Source organism: Malaya genurostris, chromosome 2 (genome assembly GCF_030247185.1).
Source record: "Malaya genurostris strain Urasoe2022 chromosome 2, Malgen_1.1, whole genome shotgun sequence".
NCBI lineage: Eukaryota > Metazoa > Arthropoda > Insecta > Diptera > Culicidae > Malaya > Malaya genurostris.
In genome coordinates, this window is record NC_080571.1 from 104,134,264 (window position 1) to 104,152,013 (window position 17,750).

The 17,750-nt window shown below is 38.3% G+C and overlaps 1 protein-coding gene across 2 annotated transcripts in view; it reads left to right on the forward strand.

Moving 5' to 3' along the window:
- The window catches only part of LOC131433110 (small G protein signaling modulator 1-like), a 42,633-nt gene extending 25,297 nt beyond the window's left edge, over positions 1-17,336 (forward strand). For both annotated transcript variants that reach the window (XM_058599926.1, XM_058599928.1), the window contains exons 5-14: positions 5,238-5,459; positions 5,522-5,831; positions 5,890-6,075; positions 6,140-6,279; positions 6,346-6,505; positions 6,566-7,485; positions 7,550-7,674; positions 15,222-15,401; positions 15,457-15,734; positions 15,797-17,336. In XM_058599926.1, the coding sequence (XP_058455909.1) occupies positions 5,238-5,459; positions 5,522-5,831; positions 5,890-6,075; positions 6,140-6,279; positions 6,346-6,505; positions 6,566-7,485; positions 7,550-7,674; positions 15,222-15,401; positions 15,457-15,734; positions 15,797-15,885 (2,610 nt within the window). In that variant the 3' untranslated portion in view covers positions 15,886-17,336. The remainder of the gene's footprint in view (positions 1-5,237; positions 5,460-5,521; positions 5,832-5,889; positions 6,076-6,139; positions 6,280-6,345; positions 6,506-6,565; positions 7,486-7,549; positions 7,675-15,221; positions 15,402-15,456; positions 15,735-15,796) is intronic.
- Positions 17,337-17,750: the final 414 nt, after the last annotated feature.

The following is a 17,750-nucleotide window of genomic DNA, read 5'->3' on the forward strand; positions in this document are numbered from 1 at the left end:
AATTGTCTTGTATTTTCAATGAAAGAATACACTCCAACTGTATAAACTTCGTGTTTTACTGTCTCATTCGTAAATGATCGCATTCAAAACAAACTAAGAGAGAGTAAGCATTTTTGTCTTTCATTTCAACAAAACAGAGTATCAATGCCAACGTCACTCGTTTCCCTACGGCAAAATGATAAAAAAAATCATTTGCAATAAGTTGACATTAATTTATCTTGCATTAAGCAGGTCAACCAGTGTGACGACCGTTTTCTAAGCCTATTTTGGTGATTTGTTATTCGAAACACATTTCAAACAAAATAATTGGTATATTTCATATCTTTTCTGAATACATCTAAACAATCTTTGAAGATTTTCTGAAACCATTACACTGAATGAGAAAATCATCAGAAACCCAGAGGTCCACCAATGAAACACATATGAAACAGAAATACACATAAAAAGGTACTAAACTACTGCCATGATTCCGGCTGGTCTGTTTATCTGAAACCAAAAACCTCTTCTTAATCTACCCAATGGTGTGATAATAAATTTCTCTTGTCATTCAGAAAGTCTCATCGAAACATATTTCTTTCGGTAGGACAATTTCTTGCACGAATTTGGGCTGATTTTTAGCACGAATTCATTCAGATTGATTCGGTTAGTTCACAAAAGCGTGACTCAACGCTTACGTTGCATATTCTATAACATTCTCGACACAAAAAGCAATCAGCAATAAAACATTTGAACTCGATCATTGGTTACTTTCTGAAAAAAAAGCGTCGATAGGAAAAAATGCGTCACTTATATCATTTTATTTTCCGAACCAGAAGTGATAGTCAATTGATCTTCGAACTTGATTGACAACTCAATAGTAGCTTTTAAACGGGCCTAAAGACTGTCGCAGAAAGTATGCACGCACTTGGATTTTGCTGTATATAATTCACAAGTGTTAGATATTCAAATTTTATTTGATATTCTGATAATATTAGACTACAACAACAGAATATTATTCTCAACATTTGCTACTTAGCCATTGTAGACTAGCTGGCGCACCTTCTTGCTTGCCAGACCATAACTTTCTTACCAATTTTTTCGACTTCAATCGATGTCTCTTGCCCTTCTCGCACCGTATAATATTGTGGTCCCGGCAAGGATTTGTAATCGAGTTTCACGTAGATTTCGTCGTCCATGATTATGCAGTTCAAATTTCCAGCAAGAGTCGTATTGTACAGTTTTCGAACCCTCGGCCTGATCGATGCTTCTTGTTTCGGACTACGTTTTGGTTGTTTCTGCTTCTTATAGGTTCGAAGATTCAAACGTTCTTTAGCACGAAGAAATTTGACTTCGAAGTGGTCACTTTTTTGGCCACATTCCGAACTGAAACCTCCTTCTTTTGCTCGAACGCCTTTAGTTTACGTTTATTCAACTGAGGGTTAGCAGGACCTTTTTTTCGGCCCGTTTTCGGTTTATCCTTAAAGGTGTTATCCTCACCGAACTCCCTGATTGCATTTCGCGCGGCTTTTTCACTTACTCCTTCCATTTTTGATATCATTCTCAGTGAGAGTTCGCGTTCTGTGAACCATTTGTACACAATTTTTCGACGTTGTTCTGCTGAAGGTCCACGCATTTCGAAACAAACTAATGAAAACGAATAAACAACTGAACAAGTGGTTAAAGAAGAGTGTAAACAACAGGACGCAGCCATAAAAATTGTCAGAAATGGCAGCGGTTTTTGTTTTCGTCCATACTTTCTGGGACAGTCTTTAAGCTTGTGAAATCGGTTTAGTCATCTCCGAGAAAAGTAAGCGTATAGAAAAAAAACCTGTTTCAATCCTTCTCTAGTGGTGTAATGATGTCTCACTCATATCAATCATACTATCGTATGTAAATCTGTGGTATTATCCAAAAATAATTTTATTCAATTCTTGATAGAATAACCTGAATCGGTTTGTTTAGCCGTCTACTGATAATGACTACCGATTGAACAAGTTTTGAGGTCGATTTAGATTTTTTTTTGAGTTTCATGTTTCACACCTATTGTTTGACTACTATTTCCGGTTTCTATGGAATCAGAATCCGGAAACTAGGACAGCCGGCATCGGTTTGTTTGGCCGTCTACTGATAATAACTATCGAATGGAGTAGTTTTGAGGCTAGTTTCGAAAAAAAATGTTTTTTGTTTCGCCCCTTCAAGTGATGGTATAGAGTTTTTAACACACTTTACCCTACGATTCCGGAACCGGAAGTCAGATCTAAATGATATTCAGAAGTTTTGTATAGTACGATAAGACCATTTATTTGAATCTGAGTTTGCAAAAATCGGTTGCGCCATCTCTGAGAAAAGTGAGTAAATATTTTTAAATTGGAATGTTTTACACTAACCACCCTGTAATTTCGGAACCGGAAGTCGAATCAAACCAATCTCGAATCTCCGAGAAAATCAGGAACTTTGTATGGGACCACAAGACCTTTTATTTGAATCTAAGTTTGTGAAAATCGGTCCAGTCATCGCCGAGTACTTTATATACACACATACACACATGCACGTGTCCCAATATCAATGTCGCCAGCGGAACCAGCATCACTGTTCAGACGTTCGGAAGGTCGTACCATCGCTCATGTCTCTCACCAGCAATTTCAAACTACTTACATGGAAGCCATCTCCTGGCCGTAGTTATCTCCTAGACTTCAAGGGATTCAAGAGCGTCCCAGATAATCGATATTATACGATCTACATCGTTGTTTCTACCAATCGAGCTGTCACAGCTGATCATGATCTATTGTGTTCTATTTAGCTTTGATGTCAATAAATAGATGGATACGTTCTATTCGTGACACTTCTGCAGTACTTGTCGAATCACAAATATGTAATTCGTGGTGGTACGGGCGCCAGTAAATTCCGTTTGGTAAGTCTCTGAAAATTCCTTGACTATTAGTGATAGTCGCAGACAATGTATTTGGTAGGGAGTACCTTGTAGTCGTGCTGGTGCATAATGATCAACACTGTAGAGTTCGTTTCTAGAATGCTTGATGTGCCACAGCTCTGCTAGAAAATAGCTACTCGATCCTAACCATCTGTTGCGTCCAAAAATTTTCCGTTCTTCGACACCGAAGTAGATCGCATCATGGGGAGCCGAGGGATTTACAATTTCATGTGCAGAACTTCCAGATTATTCAGAGTTGTATTTTCGAATGTTCTCCGGGTGGTGCAGGCGTGCATCAACCCAATCACTCGCTGGAAGGACACCGTGGTGGTTACGCTGCTGTATGCCACCTCGCATAACTGACACTTATTCGTAGTATTTACAGAGTGTTCAAATAAGTTCGAAATATGTTAAAAATGATAATACAAGTTATTCTTTCCTGAGTCAATTGTTGAAGTAATGTTTATTGAGATCCTTTAAGTCATATTAACCCCTCTCCGTTTCTCAAAATAATCGAACGTGGTACGTACCTGACCCATCGTTTCAGATCTTCGAAATGGGCTTCCTAAATTAATCCATAGTGCTTATTTGACGTTCGCTTTTCGCACATAACGAATGCTCCGTAGATCACCCTTCACTTGATCCATCCACCTTGCTCGCTGCGCGCCTTTTCTTCTTGTACCAGTCGGATTAGATTCAAGAACCATTTTCACTGGGCTGTCGTCCGACATCCTTATCACATGCCCATCCCATCGTAGACGTCCGATTTTAGCAGCCGTACGATGGGTGGTTCTCCTAGCAGCTGTTGCAATTCGTGATTCATACGCCGTCTCCACGTTCCGTCTTCCATCTGAACTCCGCCATAGATGGTTCTCAGTACCTTTCTTTCGAAAACACTAAGGGTGCGTTGGTCCTCTGCCAACATAGTCCAGGTCTCGTGGCCATAGAAAGCAACCGGTCTAATGAGCGTTTTGTAGATGGTCAATTTCGTGCGGTGGCGTACTTTTCTCGATCGAAGGGGTTTTCTCGTCAACCACCTCGATATCGTCACCGTCTATCAATATTCGTGGTGGGAGGCATAGTGTTTCTTCTCTAGAGCCTCCTCTACTCATGTATTTTGCTTTTGACGCATTTGATAGTCTAGCTTTAGCTTTCAGTCCGATGTATGTTTCCGTTATCTTCTCAAGATTACATGTCACATTATCAATATCGTCAGCGAAGCCAAAAAGTTGAACGGACTTTCGGAAGATCGCCTCCGAAGAGAAAGACGGCCTCGCCAACTTTCACCTACGCAACGCTTTGGATCCGGGGGATGTTTATGTGGAATGGGGAGATGCTGGTCAACGCCGGCGCTCTCAGCCGATCATATAGCACATTGTGCGGCTGTTACTAGAGTCGTAGACTTTCTCATCCAGCTTTTTCTTCGTTGTAACCTCCGTTACCCCGTGAACCTCGCGTTACTTGTATAACTATTACTTCACGAATATTGCTCACGTACCCGACGTTGAAATGTTCCGTGAACTTGATGTAGTGTCCTTTCATATGAATTGCTTACATTTAATGTTGTTGTTCCGAAACCGACCCATGTCGCTCTTACATGTTATTTTGTTTTCATCAGGAAAAATATTGGCATCCCCATTTTTCACTAGGGTCGCCGTTCATTTGTCACCGGGCATAGAAACCTCAATATATGAGGCTAAAGTTGACAACAATGCCAGTACACGGAATGCACATAGTGCGCATCTACACAATGATGAAAAATTGTATTCGAATTTGTTGAACATCCTGTGAATCTGCCTGCGTTAGGGTTATCGCGTCCTCTCATTCTATTGCTAGTTAGCTATAGACAGATACACGTGGAGTTAGGAACTTGTGAGTGGCCACTCATAATTTGACGACCAATTGAGGAATACTGGAAAAAAATTAAATTAAAGCCGTAGTCTTTCGATGCTACGATCACGTTCTTTGAGAGGGACGGAGATATCTCTTAGTTTCAAAAATAATCTCGTACACATGTACAGATTTTTCTATTTTCCGTTTGTTCTCAAGTAATTTATGAAAAAAATCAAAAAGCATACATTTTCGGTAGATTTTATTGAAATCGTAATATTTTCATATTCATGGCTGCATTAGCATTTTCCATGAGCTTCATTTAAAGATTTTCTGTTTATTAACGGAATAAACAATTAATTTACATTTTCTCCAAATAATCATAAAATGCGTGTAATAATCGGATTCGAAAAAAGTAGGATTATGTCGAAGGGAATCCGCCAATAAATATTTTTATGCAGCTTAATTTATTAACCAACATCATTTCGAAACTGCCCAGGTCCAACGACATCGCATCAGTTCGGGTAATCCCACGTCACCAGCAATACGTAGGCCGATGTTGAACTTCAAACGCAGCCTACACACTAGCTCCGACGAGGGCAGCATGGCATCGTTCAAGTCTAACTCGCTTGTGTCGGCCTCCAAAGACTACGTGGAATCGTTGCATCAGAACTCTCGCGCAACTTTGTTGTACGGGAAGAACAATGTTCTAGTATTACCGGTAGGTTCCGCTTTATGTGATATGTATAATTTTTAGAGTTGAGACTTAACTATTACTTGTAGAAAGATGCCAGTGAAGCTATGCCCGGTTATCTGAGTCTGCATCAAACGGTGCAATCATTGACCATCAAGTGGACTCCGAACCAGCTGATGAACGGTTATACCGAATCGGAGAACATCGATAAAAGCTCATATTGGACGTATGCACTAAACGTAAATGTGGATGAAATTGTATACGTTCACTGTCACCAGGCGAGAGGTGGAGATACTGGTGGAACCATTATTCTGGTAGGGCAAGATGGGGTACAACGATCACCGATTCTTTTCCCGGAAGGGGGACATATGGCGGCGTTCTTGAGTTGTCTGGAAACAGGTAACATACGTGTTTGACTGAGAAGTTTTTTTTAACAAATATTTATATGTTCGTTCAGGTCTTTTACCGCATGGACAACTAGATCCTCCGCTGTGGTCTCAGAGAGGCATTGGACGTATCTTTCCTTGGCCCCACAAATCTCGTCGTAGACCAATGCCTTCATTGCTGGAGGCTGCAACCAGTGACGAGTTACCAATCGACTACGTATTCCGTGTTGTCAATAAAAGTAACACGGATGAGTTTCGTAAGTTAATCTGGCGCGTATGAGAGTCTACTATCGCATGTGCTAACTCAGTTTTCTTTTACAGTGGCCACACACTCAATTCTGGACATAGGACGAACTAGTCCGCGATACCGGGCACAGCTCAGCAGTTGTTCGACCAATGAAAGCAGCGATTGTTCTAGTAAGAGCCTATCGATTGATGCTATGTCGATTGACAGTCCTAATGTAAGTGTCACCAGTGCATTCGAAAATTCAGTGTTTTGATAATCGCTGTCCAAATTCGATTCACAGTCTATCACAAATCAGTCAACTAGTATTGCCCTCGTGTGCTCAACAATGAAGCGACAAATCATATCCAGAGCATTCTATGGTTGGCTTGCTTATTGCCGTCATCTATCGACAGTTCGTACTCATTTGTCCGGATTGGTCAATGGACGTATTACTCCGGACAGTAAGTGTTTGGTTATGAGAATTATCTACCAAATTGATTTACTAATTTTTTTCATTCCAGTTGGTGCGGAAGAAGGTTTAACCAGAATTCGCTGGGAAAGTCTTCACGATGATAATGGTGTGGTGTCTGATGATCAAGAGGTTTATCGACTGGTTTACTACGGTGGAGTTGAACACGAAATTAGAAGAGAAGTTTGGCCGTATTTGTTGGGCCATTACAGCTTCGGCACTACTCCATTAGAACGTGCCGAGTTGGATGAGACTACAAAGCACTACTATGAAACAACGATGAGTGAATGGTTGGCAGTTGAGGCTATTGTGCGCCAAAGAGACAAGGAAAAGACTGCTGTCGCCGTGGCGAAGCTCAGTTCAGGCAGCGGAAGTCTTGACAACAAGAGTAAAGATGTGGAAGAGGAGGAAATTGAAAACGAAGTGTTCGAAGAAAACGGTTTCTCAGACATGTCTGAGCCGGAGGTTGACGATGACGAAGAAAGCTCAAAAGTGAAGGATGCTGAGCCATCCAACGAACCAGAAAAGGCAGATACGGAAGAGGGAGAAAAGTTGACATCATCGAATAGACTGGAGCTTCCGTTGTCAGATCACAGCAAGGAAATGGACAGCAACAAAAGTTCTCCTTCAGATTCTTCATATGCCACAGTCGGCAATGATTTCGTAGATGTAGCTGACATGCTGCCGATATCAATGAATGAGAATGGAGTAAGTGAACAGGAGAATGGAAAAGAGGATGAAGAAGAGGAAGAGGATGAATGTTCAGTTCAATCGCCAGAACAACCACGAGCCGTTATTGTAACTGATGCCTCCATTGATGTGAGTATGTTGAATGATAGCAAAGAGCAGAACAACAACACATTGGAAGCCCTGCAGGAGGAGGGAGGTGTTTCAAGCGTTCAGCTGGACGCATTGCAGGAGCCAAAGTCCACATGTGTGTCGCCGGCTAGTTCGAATGGTGGAATCTACAGTGTATGTAATTTTTGTATTTTTCGTCTTCTAGCGAAAATACTAACTGATACTGCTTATATTCTAGAGCGAACTTTTGGAATCATTTGGACTGAATTTGCACAGGATTGAAAAAGATGTACAAAGATGTGATCGAAACTACTGGTATTTTGCCAATGAGAATTTGGATAAATTACGAAATGTGATATGCACGTAAGTATATTACTAACATTGGTAAATTAGTTTTTGTGGAAATTGGTATTTTTTGCCTTTCTCATATAGAAAGGCTATGCAATCACTGTGAAAACCGACTTTTGAACCGAGGCCGAGGGCCGAGTGTCATATACCATTCTACTCATTTCGTCGAATACGCAAAATTTATGTATGTATGTGTGTGTAACGTTTTTTTGGTACCAAATTTTCTCGGAGATGGCTGAACCGATTTTCACAAATCACTTAGATTTAAATGAAAGGTCTCGTAATCCCATACAAAATTCCTGAATATTCTTTGAATCCGACTTCCGGATCCGTAGTTATGGGGTAAAAGGTGCAAAAAAATGAAAATATCTGTTCTAACTTTTCTCATCGATGGTGCGACCGATTTTCACAACTTCAAACTAACCGATTTCGGTTATTCTTTTAAGAATCGAAGAAAATTTTTCTGAAGAATACCACAGTATTATATATGATAGTATGATTGATATGATTTCAAAATAAGAATTTAAATATTGATCAAAGTATCGTCCATCGGTAGTTACTACTTTTTTCCACTTCTCAGGCAATTTTCGAATTTTATCTCGAAAAAATGTTTTGTCGTTTGAGGTGGTTTAAGTTTGATGCTAATTTTAGATTTCTCCGAAAGAAGTAAACCGATGTCCTGTCAGATCATGCAGCATCCGTCGGAACAATTAGTAATCAGAAGGAGCAACGTCAGAAGAATACGGCGGGTGAGGCAAAATGTCCCACTTGAGCGTTTCCAAATATTTATCACGACTTTTGTGACATGAGCCCGGGTGTTGTCATACAAGGGGCTGGGGTCCACTAGGAGATTGATAGTACCTATTAGCTCTCTCCGGACTGTACCAGCCTAGATGCCGTGTGGAATCCGGCGGAAAAAAATGAACCAAGAATAGATCCACTGGGTTCCTGCTTCCATGTCGTAAAAGGCGACAATTGCAGGAGTTTCTTTTTCCTTTCAGTTATCAGATATTTTCAATGTTTTACTTCTGATTACTCTACTTTACTAAATCATCTCTTTATTCAACCTATCAATTTCCGTCTAGCTTCGGAGAAAAGTTTTATTAGGAATGATTTCTTCTTCCATGTTATTGATTGTCTTTCAGGATTATAAAATGAATGATAAAAATCAACCATTGCGCAAATCCGTTTATATTACAAAGTTAATAACAAAGTTAACATATATCGGTATATTGAATACATAGTAAAAAACACTTGATATTATAATATTTCAAACAGTAAATTAATATTTTTCTCGGTAGCCGGCTGCCCAGATCAACTAATATAACCAATTAATAATTTTAATAAATAATTAAAATAATAAAGCGAAAATAATAAAGAATCAAGACGCGTGTGAAACCTGTTGACCTTTGTTTGGTGATTTAAAATGATTTTATAATAACTGTTTAGAATATTCCAATGCAATGAATCAACTTTGTCTAAATCCTATCCGCTCGTTTATTTTGTATCACGTAGTTTCATTTATAAAAACGTGCTTAATCCACCTAGCACTGAGATGATACCTTTTTTTATCAATCCGCATGTGTTTTTTTGCATGACTAAAAAAACGCGAAAGGTAGATGCATAAATGAGTGACTGCATACTCGACAGCCGGCTGTCCGGAGTTTTGTCAATTTCGGAGATTGACTGTTTCGTGCATTATATTGCCAGCACAAAGTAACACATAAAACGATAATACTTTAAAACATTCTTGGTAGCCGGTTACCCAGAGCAATAAACACATGATAACATTATTAAAACATTTGCTAACAAAGTATCCTCTCCTGTGATGCATGTGGGAATGCAGAGGATTCCTCGGTTTCTAGTAGCAACATGCATCGAACTAACAATCCTTTCTCTCCTAAGTAGATCTGCATTCGGACGTGGCCGGCGTCGGTATTGATCAGCATGCATGGTTCAATACAGTTTGCACAGTGTGAAACAATGTGTTATTCCCAAACATGTTACTTCAAAAAATCATTTTCCAATCTCAATTGGTCCAGATCAATAACGGAGTAGCAACACACGGGCGGTCTCTAATGCTAATGCTAATGAGCCCGGGTGTTGTCATACAACAGAATAACTTTATCATGTCTTTGCTTGTATTCCGGTCGAATACACGAAATGCACGGCTCAAACACATCAATTGCAACCTATACCGATTGCCCGTTATAGTATCTCCTGATTGTAGCAGCTCATAGTACACAACATGACCTTCGAACCATGAATATTCGGCTTTAGTGTTGATGTTGCGGTCGATGGCAACGATTGACCGGGCATAGTGTAGTATTTTTTCTTCTTGGGATTATCATAGAAAATAAATTTTTCATCCCCAGTAACAATTCGATCCTTTCTTTGTTACCTTTGAATCAGCTGCTCGCAAGTGAAAAATCGCCTTTCACTGTCTCTAGGTTTCAGTCCATAAGGAATCAGTTGAGTTGAGTGTTGATTCTGAAAGCTACTCTTGCGTTTGGCTCGGATCTTCATCGCGTAATAGGAGGCAGTACTGTTTGTCTTCAAACTTTTTTGGTTGTTCAGAGTGAGGCCTGTCTTCAACGCTAAAATCTCCATTCTTGAAATGTCGGACCATTGCCTACATGATTTATCATTTTGAGTATTATCACCATGAACATTCACATGCACTTGATGCGCCATAGCTGCACTTTTCTTCCATTAAAAACAGAAAATAAAAACTTCCCGCAAATGTTTCTTAGTTAACAAAAAATTGCTCATAATTAACACAGTGAAAAACAAAATTTATTTAAACAAAAAAACTCGAAGCAATATGAACTGAATATTAACAACAGATGTCTAACTTCTTGAAACTATTGACATGAACTGTTACTGTTCAATATTCATAACAGCCTCAGCCATCTTTTGAAAACGGGCAGAACTAATCTGTACTCCCAATATTAATTTAAAATTTAAAAGAGTTCTAAAACTTTATTCTGCATTCCCCCGGCGAGTGACCAGAAGGGTAAAACCGGGCTTGAAACTATCTAACTTATTTTGCATTGCTGATTGTTCCAATATTTACTGAAACGGGTGTCATGATATTTCACAGCAAAATATTTTATTACGTGTTCAGTTTAATGAATTGCACTCTTTGACGTCGCTCAGCTTTGCACTAATGCAAAACGGCTTTGAAGGTTGTGGTTGTCTAAAAGCTGTAGTTTCTTAACTTTGATTTACCAATTTGCTGTTGAACGTTTGAATTTCAATGCACCGTGCTTTTCCGTTATTTGTCTTTTCGTACACCGTGTTTTTCTGTGGATATTTTTACGTGGATTTCCGAAGTTATGCGGTTTTCTTGTTTTGTCTTAGAAATGCATGAAATTTTTTGTTACTTATTTTATTACTTTTTCAAAACGATGTTTTGTTACTGATACATATAGTCGGTCAGTTGTGTCAGTTAATCCTTCGTGAATATCGTGACAGTGCTGAGCCCAACAACTAGACAATGGGCCGTATGAATAAAACATAGCATGCTTGAATTTCGGTAGTAAATGCTACATGTGGATCATGTTCCTGTCAAAAGCAGAGACTTTACTACACAACAACTTTCGAACATGTAGTATTTACTACAATTTTTCGGTAGGTAGCTCCAGAGGTTGCTAGTCGTGTGTTTGCTGATAAAGTGAGGTAGGAAAATTTAATAAAGTGGCATTTTTGCAGTAGTAAGTACGTTTCTTGCTTTGTGCATACTTATTCCCGCTTTTCCGGCTTCAATTCGATACGGCATGCAATAAATGCTCACATTCGAAGGCAGCATTAACTACATGTTCGATCTTGTTTTTTTTATTCATATCAAACGCGTTTTACTCTGTGGACTTTGTTTTTGAAAAGATACTACAAACAACAGACTTTATTACATTTTATTCATACGGCCCAATGACTCTTACTACCTGAAAACCAAATGAAGTGATTGTAACTCTTACTATAAGTATCACTTCACGGTGGAAACCAAGTGAAGTGAATGTAGGTAGGTTCTTATTACGCTTCAGAGAATAAAGTAATTACTTATGTCGTTTTCGTTTTTAAATTGCACTACTCCGGTGTAGGTAAGGTTTCACTGGAACCGTTCGTTTGTGCCAATTGCACTACACCAGTGCTAACGGGTGGCAACTAAAATTTTGGAATTTCATTCTCAAGCTGTCAAAAAAGACAAACATACTTGGAGAAGATCTGATTTATTGAAATTAAAGATACATTGTCCATTGTTGAAAAAAATTAGTGAACATTTTAAAACGATCCGTAATCGGATGTTCGGCGAAGCTTCCGTTTGATGTCGGAACAGGACCGTTGTACGGCCTTCATGTCAACTTTGCGAATGCATCTTTTGATTCTACCAATCAACTGTTAGCAAATCGTGGCTCTCTAGTTATTTTTGTACACCAAGGAGCTCAAAACCCCGAAGAAATCTTCGATTCGGCAACACTGAGGTAGATTTTTCGGGTTGTGGTTTTTGGGTACAAATGGGATCGAATTGGTATTCAGGAACGATTGTGTTTTCTGGCGCAATGCGATGACGCTTTATCCGGCCAAAACACGTATTGTCCATCAGCATGATGTTTTTGAAAAAAAAAAAACGGAATCAAAACTTTCTACAAACATTCGTTGGTTTGAACCATGGCTTAGAAATGCCTTTCTCGGAAATGACAATGTACAGCATCACTTTCTGTTCAAACTTATGTTTAAACTAATATTTTATGTTCGGATGTACAGTAGAACTATCCGTTGAATAGTATCGATCGTTTGCGGGAATCTGCGTCTTCGAAAGAGGGAAGCAACTTTGGTCGTCCAAAACAAAACTTTTTCCGGTAAAATTTTTAATCAACCAGCGGCTTTGGGAATTCAGCGTTGAAATCTGTGCATCAGTATTTAATTCCGAGTCTTCTCAATGTTTGGCAGATTTACTGGTGAGAACAGTTGAACTTTTTTGCGGCATCCCTTTGGCTCAGTGAATCCGTGTTGTTGAAGGCACGAGAAAGAGAACTAAGTCCTTTTGCGTCCATAATTTTAGCTGGTCTTCCACTACCTTCCTTACGAGCAGTTGTTGGGCATATAGGATATTGTAAACTGTCGAAGCCGCAACATTATTGCTTTTAAAATGTTGTACCGTATACTATTTGCCGAGATTTCTGTGCAGTTCGTAGAACTGTACAACGCGCTCGCGAAATACTTCTTGTTTCGACGGCATTTTGAGCAAAACTGAGCAAACATGAACAAAACAGAAAATACTAGCAGAAAGAGGGGAAAGAGAGCTAACACATACACACTCTTAGTTCTCTCTGAGCTCGTTTGTTGTTGAACACACAGGCCTCGAAATAATTCCAAAATTTTAGTTGCCATCCATTACACTTTTTCTGCGATACCACTGGTGTTGCACTCATCAAAAGTTTGGTGTAGCTCTGTGCAATGGAATCGTTTATGGTAGTCAATGGTTACTGTTTATGTTTTCGTCATTTTTGTTCGTTTATTCATGCCTCCGTGCAGCACTGCACCGGTGTAGTGCAAATTAAAAACGAAAATGCCTTTAGATGAGCTTGTAGTTATTACGAGCATCACATTACTAAAATTTTGTAGGAAAAATGATTTTTTTCACTAAAGTGATTACTTCACTATGCGTGATACTAGTAATAGGAAAAATTAAGTGAGGACGGTAATAAGGGTCAAAATCTTGTGTGGCCTATTTTAGCACTAGTTTTGTATCAAATTGGAATCAAATGTCCACGTTTTTTAAATAAAACGTTTCAGTAAGAGTGTTACCCGTTCATCTTCATAGTTGGCGAGACATTAAAAGGATCCAAACTTTTGCAAGATTTTTTGTTCAATGTCGGAAAATAACTTTCGAACTGCCACGAATAATCATGCTCTCGTGCAGGGTTATTTTTGATAACTAAAAGTTAAAATAATTCGCGAGATGGTCCACAGTATTAGTGTTACTAGAAGTACTTAAAAAGTAATCGAAATAAATATAGTTTTTCAACAAGATGATACTACAAGTGCCAAAGCGAGCGCAGGAATGCACTATTTGTGTTGAAAGTTGGTGTAGTTATATCGTTAACTTTGAAAGTCGTTCACCGGGAGTTGTCATAAATTCTCAGTTATTACAGATACACAAGCAGCAATGATTTTCAAACGCCTTTACCGAGTGAACGTTAGGAAAGAGATATTGTCCGCAAATTCGCACTTCAGCAATGCTATACATTTTCTGTTTTTGGAATCTGACTTGCTTCAGGTAAAACAAAGCTCTGGCTTGGTTGGCTGATTTCCATATTTATTTTGAGAATAAAAAAATGAAACTATGTAGTCTTCGCACAACCCCACCTTCCTCCCCCCTCGTAGACAAACGTAGACTATCATGAAATTAAAGTTAGCAAAACTCACATAATCAATCAACTAGTACGTGCGATTATCGATATTCGAAAGTGCGGAAAAAGGATGTCAGTTTTATTCGTGCTCATGTCATCCAGTTATGTCTCTGACATTACCCTCCCGCTTTGTTTTTCGTTAGGATAATTTCTGACACGAATGTGGGTTGATTTTTAATTCAGATTTTTTTTATAGTTCAGAAAAACATGTTTCAACGCATATGTCGCATATTCGAAAGCATTCTCGAAACAGAAAATATCAGTAATAATACATTTTAACAATTTGCGGATAGAAATAAACGCGCCATTATATTTCTGAAAAATAAAAAAATGCGATTTTGCGGTAACGTCAATTATACCAATATATCTCCGGGACCGGAGTAGCTTTCAGACGCGCTTAAGCTTGTCAAAATCGAATAAGCCATATCCGCGAAAATGGAGCGGAGAGACAAATTTGCGTTTGGTCGGTTACGTCCCTTATACCAATATTTCTCCTGAGCCAGAAGTGCCAGCTATTTGATACTCGACTTTAATTCACAACAGTAGCTTTCAAATGAGTCTAAGTATGTTGACATCGGTTGAGTCATCTCCGAAAACGTCGGGCCTATAGATATTAAGTGCGGTTTGTCGGTTACGTCAGTTCTATGATCATATCTCCGGAGCAGGAAGTTTCTGTTACTTTAGTAAGAAATTTTTGACAATAATATATTGACGATTCTGAATCTCCCCAGAAATCGAGTAAATGTATTGCTATGTTGAAGAATTTCTTAAACGTAGAGAATTTTGTAGTTTCTCCTTTTAACAACGATAAAAATCACTGTAATTTATTAATCGCACGATGCTGAATATATGACTAAAAACTAATTATCTGTCAGTTCGAAGATATAAAAAATTTCAATAAAACTAATGTCTACTCGAGTTCATAACCAAATTCTCAGCAGTCGGGATGTCGACAAAAAAGAATCGATCAGACAACAAAATCTGAGTGCGTAGACTCCGTTTTCCGGAAACTTTTTCAAAGACTTCCAACGGCTGCACCATCGTGAAAAATCGTGTTCTCTTTGTTTGGCCCGGGACTTTTCAGCCCATGCGTTACTGTTCAAATTATCTTCCAGTGGTAGATTAACATACGCTTATTTATCATTTCAGTTATGTATGGGAACACCTGGACGTCGGTTACATGCAGGGCATGTGCGATTTGGTAGCGCCACTTCTAGTTATCTTCGATGATGAGTCCCTGAGTTATGGTTGCTTCTGTCGTTTCATGGAGCGAATGATTGAGAATTTTCCGAACGGCGGTGCAATGGATATGCATTTCGCCAACATGAGGTAAGAATATCGCTGAAATATTGGAAACTGGATACTAATCGTAAGTTTTATGTAGGTCACTGATTCAAATATTGGACTCGGAAATGTACGACTTGATGCATGCGCACGGCGATTACACCCATTTTTACTTCTGCTATCGGTGGTTCCTGTTGGACTTCAAACGAGAGCTGATCTACGCGGACATCTTTTCCGTGTGGGAGGCAATCTGGGCTGCCAAACATGTTGCATCGAGTCACTTTGTACTGTTTCTAGCTTTAGCTCTACTGGAAACCTATCGGGATATTATACTGTCTAACAGTATGGACTTTACCGATATCATTAAATTTTTCAACGGTAAACTTCCATTCAATACTGGTAGCTGGTTATGTCTATTGAAAACTGATTCTTTTTTTCAGAAATGGCCGAACGACACAATACACCGGCTCTTTTGAAACTAGCTCGAAATCTGGTTTTGCAACTGCAAACAATCATTGAAAATAAGTAAATTAGTTTAGTTTATCTTGATTTAAATACAAAGGGGACTGGAAAACAAAATATACTGTACAAATTTGATTGTATGCTAAACTGTGGATCAGTTTTGCTGGACTGGATTCCAATAATGTGTACATTATAAATTAGCCTCATCAAAAAAATTCCCTCACAAGAAAATAATCCATCTATGAATTTGCGCGATAAATAATAAGAACAATTATAAAAAAATATTATCAATAATGGAAAAAATACAAATAAATAAACTCGCGATAGCAAAGAATCTATGTAATGTCACATACATGTCACTGTTACCTTCCTGTATACACAAATACTTACGGACATAAGAAAAGATTTAATATAGTTATGAACAGTACCAATATCTTAATTTGTTTACTATATTTTTCTAGTAGTTTATTCAAGGATTCTATATTTGGATAAACAGGATACGATAAAACGTTCTACATTAATCCACTACGTTGACTAAATTTAATGTGTAAAGGAGTAATAATCAGATGTCCATGTATATTTTCATGTTTATGAAATAGTTTCGCTAAGCCTTTATATTGATACATCTTCCTGATGTGTCTACTGATCGTTACAAATGTAATACATTATTTAATCAGTTAAAGAGTTTTGATTTGAAACGAATAGTTGAAATACTTGTCAGAAGTAGATGTTATTTTCTAATATAGTCATATATTTTAGGCCAAGTCACGGGCAGATGTGAAATTACGTGCGTGATTTTTTAGATCAGTGTAACTAGTACACGAAAACTGTTTTAGCCAGGCTCCAAGAGCATCTGTATTCTTTTAACACGATGTTATTTTACCCTACTGTTTCGTAAACTCTGTGTCAAAATCACAAGTATAAGAATATAAATATCTTGCAACATCAGTCTTATGAAGCATTATAAAAATATTGAGAAGAAATAGAAACATTAAGATTTTCTCGATATCACGTGGGCGGATGCTGCGAGAGCGAGAGAGAGAGAGAGACGAATCAAGTTTCTTTTAGGCAGCATACGGTGACGTAATGTGGACACAAATCAGTTGTCAAATCATCACATCTTCCATTAGTAGTTGATAACGTGATAAACATGAAACACAGACAAAGTGGTAAATTGAGTAGCTCACGCTCCTGTACGGTTAAGCCTATAAATGAAATCATTGTTTATATGACAAAGGTGTATTGTAATTTTAGAGGAACACTTTCGCGAAGAAAGCAGGAAACGAACTATTTTGGAATTCCGAACGGAAGGGTCGGTGTTGTCAGGGAGAATTTGATACAAATATTATTGTTAGTAGCAGGAGTTTTGTAGACTGAATTACTGTTGGTGTTCACTAGGTCCCCTGATACCAAAAGTAATTTGTGTCTTTTCCCTACTGTACAACATACCAGATTTGTTGAACGAGTACATGTATGCTAATGAATAAAGAAACAAATAAAACATATTGACTATTTTAATCTTGATTGATTAATTTAATAACACTCGTTACCCCCAGAGTTGAGAAAAATACCGGTTTCGTTACGGCATGGCTTATGCAGTTTGAACATATGTTCTCGTTTGATGCAACCCGTGTTCGAATTCACAACCGATTGTTTGATTCACAATAAAATTAATGCCAGTTTAAGAGGGATGAATGCTAGATGAAAATAATAAGTTTGAATCGCAATCACATTGATATTGTTAATTCGGCAGCATTCCCTTGACAATAGCGATACGCAATGCGAAATTAGTAAAAAAAATATTTCACTCCACGTATAGTGATTAGTGCGACAAAAGACTGTTTTACTTCCAGCTGTTTGATACTGATGATGATGTTTATGTACTAGCAATAAAATGCTTTTCGACATGAATTTAATTTATTGAAGTAACAG